The 6,000-nt window shown below is 49.6% G+C and overlaps 1 protein-coding gene across 5 annotated transcripts in view; it reads right to left on the bottom strand.

Annotated features, from left to right (window-relative positions):
• Positions 1-6: 6 nt before the first annotated feature.
• Positions 7-6,000, bottom strand: part of RNF144A (ring finger protein 144A) — a 114,986-nt gene continuing 108,992 nt past the window's right edge. For all 5 annotated transcript variants that reach the window (XM_077751017.1, XM_077751016.1, XM_077751015.1 and 2 more), the window contains exon 8: positions 7-3,552. In XM_077751017.1, coding sequence (XP_077607143.1) covers positions 3,421-3,552 — 132 coding nt within the window. In that variant the 3' untranslated portion in view covers positions 7-3,420. The remainder of the gene's footprint in view (positions 3,553-6,000) is intronic.

Raw genomic sequence — 6,000 nt, 5'->3', positions numbered from 1 at the left:
ATACTTATATACAGGGAGATTTATTAATAAATGAGAATCTGAGAAGTATACAAAAAGCCCACCCTGGTTCTTTCCAATCTCCTAATTTTTAAAGACTATCAAGGGAAAATGTCCTCTCCTAATTTCTTAAATAACTTTGAACTTTGCAAGCAAGATAGATGAAAAAGATAGACTCATCTTGGAGTAACTTGGGGATATGAGGCTCGCGTTCCCCATGGGCCCTGAATTCCAGGGTAGGAATCGGCCTGGCTCCTACACTGGTTTTTAGGGAATAATATGCCATAAAGAGAATTTGCTCCTCTTTGTGGAGGTCGGTTCCCCAGGCCACGGCCACTCCCGCGGGTGAGGGGGACCCAATTGGGCCAGTGGTCATGCCCTCCCAGGGCCTGACTAGGCTCAGATCCTGAGTCAACCTCTGCTACGTGAACGTCTATGCGACTCCTCCTCGGAGCGCACGGGCCTCTCGTGACCGCTGCAGAGCTCGAGGGCCGGGCTGCAGGGGACACGACGGAGCCAGACTGAGAGACGGGGCATGTCCCGCAAAACCACCTCACGGGGTTGAAGGGACTCAGGTGACCCGCAGGTCGGCCGCACCCTCCAGGGCCACCCCAACCGGACACCGGCTGAGTCAGCCATGATCTGAGGACCTTCTTCCCTCCTCGCCAGGATTTCAAGGCCTCTCAGGGATAAACATATGTGCTTCCAGAACATCGGCATGAAGACCATCCGTGAAAGGGCGTATCAGGTTAAGACAAGCTAAGCCACACAGCAGCCTGCCTACTGAGTGCAGAACTCCCCAGGTTTTGCCAGGGAGGAAGGGCAAGGTTAAAATCCAAGACGTGGGCCATCTCCCCACGTTCTGTTTACATTTTACATCAGGCGTGTAAGTGGTGAGTCCTGCACCCCCACGAACCATGGGGATGGCGTTCCCTACTGAAATGAACGGGGTCTGACGGGGGGAAATGCAGGATGTAAGGATCGCAATGCAGTCCCGCTGGTGTCTTCCCCGAGAGCAGATGGTGTGGCAGCTGTGTCACTACAAAATCAAAGTGAGGCGTGTGCGGTGCAAAAACTCGGAGCAAACGGGAGCCAGTGTGGCTGCGCCCGGCCCCAGAATCTTCGTGGTCCCCACCTGGGTCCAACCACGCGCGTGTGAAACATGTCGGGGGTGAAGGCACGGGGCTGGTGGGGGCTACGGATGTGTAGGGCCTGCTTACGGATTTCTCCAGGACAGACGAACAGCCCAACCCGCTAAGAACAGAGACCTGAGCTCCAGCCCCGGGAATGCATCCTTCCCAAAGGCTCCGGTTCCACCTCAAGGAGAAGGGAACTACCATGTGGACTTGTGGCCGTGTGCAACGGGGCCGGGATGGGCTGAGGTCTGCCCTTCCTGGGTCACCATGGAAACAGAGCCACGAGCCTGACGCCTTTGACAGGCATTCTAAAGGGTGCCACTAGGCCAGTGTGTTCACTGATCCCAGCCTGGGCCACCGACTCGGGCCTCAGGACTCACGGAGCATCACCTCTCCAGGAAGCCACCTCCCACAGGACTCTGTCGCAACAATTCCAGCTAGAGATTCCCTGCCCAGGCTCCATCGAAAAGACGGCCTCAGGCACGTTCTTAGTTCATTACTGAATCAGAATTCAACTGTGGTCATAAGGAGAATATTCTGAATGTGACTTTGACATGGGCTAGTCTCCTAATGGCTTCAGTTTCTTAAAGATAATAAATTTCACTACAGGTGAAAAGTGACCTGATGCTGTTCCTTCTAATGTATCAAACATTAAGAAATAAAGAACTTTCTGCACGGGGAAGGAAAGCAGGACCCGAGGCCAACACAGAAAGGTAGAAGTCAAACATACTAAAAACCCACCACATGTTACAAATGTGCTCACGACAAGCAAACAAGTCAGATTTTGCTTCCATTTCACTCCTTTGTGGAATGTGGAATGTTTAAAAAGTTCCGCTATAGTAACTCGACAACATTTGCCTTTCTGTCATTTCAGAAGCCCCCGAGTTCAACGCAATCAGTTTGCTCCTTAAAAGCCCAGGTGGCTTTTTAGGCTGTATCAGAGCCGACTCTCTGTAAAGAATACGCGTTCTCCACTTTTTAAAGTCAACGGATGGAGCTATGTGTGTGTCATTCATCCGTGCATTCTGCTGCCGTGGTAACAGTCACACAAAGCCTAGGACAGACCGAGTGGTAAAACCCCTAATCGCAATAATTAAGTGACATGGAAGGTGTTTTCAGTGGGGCAAAACAGTTAGCAACGGGACTCAGAGCTGTGTAAGAGAACAGAATTTCTCCAAAATAACTTAAGTCATTTAAACAACTGAGAATCAGGAGGCTTCTCCCCCGGGTCCCAGGGGGTCCTCCGGTCCTGCTGGGAAGCCCCGATAGCACTTCACTCTCCTTGCCGTCTGCACCAGGAGGCTGGGGTGAGTAGCCAAAACATGTGGATTCTCAGCAGGGCCATTCCCGAGTGAAACATTTGGTTTCCAAAGACATTACGAAATATTTGCTCGTACCTGGATGAGAAGACCTAAGCCCCAGGAGCTGAGCTGAATCACCAAAGAGAGAAAAACACAAAAGAAACATCTAGAGAGATAAAGACACTCCTCTAAACACGTCAGCATTGTCAGAGAAATGCAACAGCATAGGAAGCGCCTGTGACAGCACACCGCTGACGGCGTTCACAACGTCATCACGAGTTCCAAGAGAAAGACAAAGAGCGCATAAGGCTTTCTAAATCTCCTGAAGAGTGGCCGAGCCAGAAAAGTCATTTAACAATAACTTCTTAAAATGCACATTTCAAGAAAGGCATAGGATGGTTTGGATGCACCTTGTTGATTTTTCACTACTCGGTTGGAAAAACAGAAAGACACCTTCTAAAAAGGATTTTACTAAATGCCATTAGTAATAAAAACAGTTGTCATAAGCAGAGTGCTTTTCTCAAGTCAGAATTGTTGGATTCTGCCTGAAGTGAGTTGTAATCCTTAAAAGACTCCTTCTCTCAAAAACATGGCAGCATCAGGACGCTGAGGAGGAGACGGTCAGCATTTTGCACGAGAACGTCTCTCAAGCAGCCACCAGACACTCCTAGTCTATCGCCACTGGGAGAAAACTGCCCGGGGTGCTCTGTACAGCGCCTCCCTCATCAAGTTGGCAGAGATCGATTGTGTGGGGATGCACCCTACCCACGCCAGCCTGCCTTCCCCACGCCCGGGTGACTGCACCCGGGGCCTCGGCAAGCGCTCTGATATCAGTCCCTGAAATCACGGCATCCAGCGTGACACTGTGAAGCTCAATGGGGCACATAAGGCAAGAAAGATGTTTAGTGAGGGGGGACGGTGGGGTGGGGTGGGGGTGATCCACGCTTCCCGGAGGCAGGGGTCTCGTTCCGGCATCGCGCCTTCCTCTAGGTGGGCAATGGATCATCGTCACCTTTACTGCACTTGCACTTGCAGCAAAGTACAAATGGAGTGGCCAAGAGCAGGAAAGGCGAGGCCACCAATAGCAGGAGCCCAAATCCAGCAAAAATGCCCACGACCTGCAGGAAGGAAACACAGGAGCAGAGGGTAAGGTGGCTGGTCTGTAGGTTCCATAGCTGAAATACAAACCACACCACCATCCACCCGGCCATCATCTACCCATCTGTCATTCATTTATGCATCCAGCCAGCCACCCATCTACCATCTATCCATTCATCCGTCACCCACCCATCAATCCACCCACTGTCTACCCATCCTGCATCTACTACTCATCTACCCATCCGTCTGTTCATTCATCCACCCAACCCATCTCTCCAGTCGGCCATCCATCAAATATTCATCCATCACCTATCCTATCCCCCATCCACCCATCATCTACCCATCCGTCATCCATTTATCCATCCACCCAACCCATCTATCCACTCAGCCAGCCAGCCATTCATCTATCCATCACCTATCCTATCCCACCATCTACCCATCCATCATCCATTTATGCACCTACTCAGCCACCCATCTACCCATCTATCCATTCACCCATCATCCATGCACCCATCATCTACTCATCCTGCATCTACTATTCATCCACCCATCCATTCATCCATCCATCTATCATCATCCATCACCTATCCTATCTCCCATCCACCCATCATTCTATCCTTCATCCACTCATCCATCCATCCATCCATCCATTTATCCACCTATCCATCGATACTTCTTTCCCTCACCCCCCTGCCCTTTCTTTCATTTCTTTTTCTTCCTCTCCCTTTCCTCCTTCCATCTAAGGGCCAAAACTACCATTCACTGATACATCCAATTAACCAACAAGTCTCCCCTGAGCCACACACTGTATGAGGTCTTACAAATACAGAGACACATCAGATCATGGCCCTTGAGAAGCACCTAGGTCAGTGGAAAGAGACTGAGACTTAACCAACTGACAACAATACATTTCACAGAAACTGCCATCAGGTTCCAGGTATCAAGGGAGCCCAAGGGTCAGACACCGACATCTGCTAATGGGAAGGAAGGCTCCCTGTGGTACATGCCTGAGATTACAGAGATAAGGGGGCAGTTAGTGCACAGGAAAGACTAGGATAAGACGGGAGAACAGGAGACTCAGACACAGCGCCTTAGAAAGGAGCCAGACCTGTGTCACTCCCAGAGTTTAAAACCGACTGTGATACGTTTAGATTTTGTTTTATAAGACATGCTTATGCCTCGGTGTGAGTCGGTGCCAAGAGGAATAAGCCTCAAATGTAGACATGTTGTCATCTACGTCAGGCAGTGTGGCTGGTTGGAAAAGCAGGGCGTTCACGTCCTGACAGCCCCCAACACTGGCCACAAGACCCCCAGGCAGAGGACAATGCAGAACTGAAACCTGATGACAGAGTCATACCACCACCTAGTGTTCACAATGACAAATGCGTGAAGGGTCTGGGCACTCTGTTCTAATTCTGACTCCTATGTGTTCCTTCCTCGCTGGACCTCATTTTTCTCAACGAGAAAATAAACAATGAGGTCAAAGGTCTCTAAGGGTCATTACCAACTCTGACAGAGGATACCAGGCTATAGCACCCCAGCTGTGTCAAAGAAAGTAACGTTCCCTTGGATGTCTGCCTGAAAGCCATCACACACATCATGCTGCATTTACAGATTACACTGAATGCTAGGAATCCATGTTTTCTGCCCAGTTGGCTAAGTCCGTTTGTCTGAACACAATGTCGGTGCTGGAATTATAGGATGTGCAATCAGATCAGGCTTTGTTAAAATCACGTGCATGCTGATATTTTAGAAAACATAAAAACACCCAGAAAGCTGTTGCTTGGAGGGCCCCTCGAGCAATCTCCACTACTTGGAACGTGCTGTCTGCCCCAAAGAAGGGACACTTTATGATCAGAAACATATCAAAATGCTTGACCAAATGCTCACCTTCCTGGCCAATAACACACCCTAGTTTCCATCCTGTTTATCTTGCCTCTTAGTCTGCATGCCATGTAGTAAGCAAGGTCACCCACCCAGTCTCTTGCCGATCAGGGACAGGAGGATGCAGATATTGCCGGAAGGAAAGCAGCCACCAAAATGAATGAGATAGGATGCAAGTATCACAAAACAAAAATAATCAGTGAGTATGTTATCAATGCGTGTCAGGCACTGGATTATACACTACAGGGGATATGGATGGATAAACAGTTCCAGGCTCTGGAGGGAACCATAGCAGAAATCAGCACTTGTTCATCTGGCAAATTCCAAGATTTTAAAGCACAGCTTCTCGGGCCGCCTGGGGTGGCTCAGTCGGCTGAGCGTCCAACTTCAGCTCAGGTCATGATCTCGCAGTTTGTGGGCTGAAGCCCCGCATCAGGCTCTGTGCTGACAGCTCAGAGCCTAGAGCCTGCTTTGGGTTCTGTGTCTCCCTCTCTCTTTCTCCCTCCCTCTCATCCCCCATTCATGCTCTTTCTCGGTCTCTCAAAAATAAATAAACATTAAAAAAAATATTTTTTTAAAAATAC

The sequence above is a fragment of the Crocuta crocuta genome, unplaced genomic scaffold, assembly GCF_008692635.1.
Source record: "Crocuta crocuta isolate KB4526 unplaced genomic scaffold, BGI_CrCroc_1.0 scaffold129, whole genome shotgun sequence".
Lineage (NCBI taxonomy): Eukaryota > Metazoa > Chordata > Mammalia > Carnivora > Hyaenidae > Crocuta > Crocuta crocuta.
This window is presented reverse-complemented; position numbering and strand designations above follow the sequence as displayed.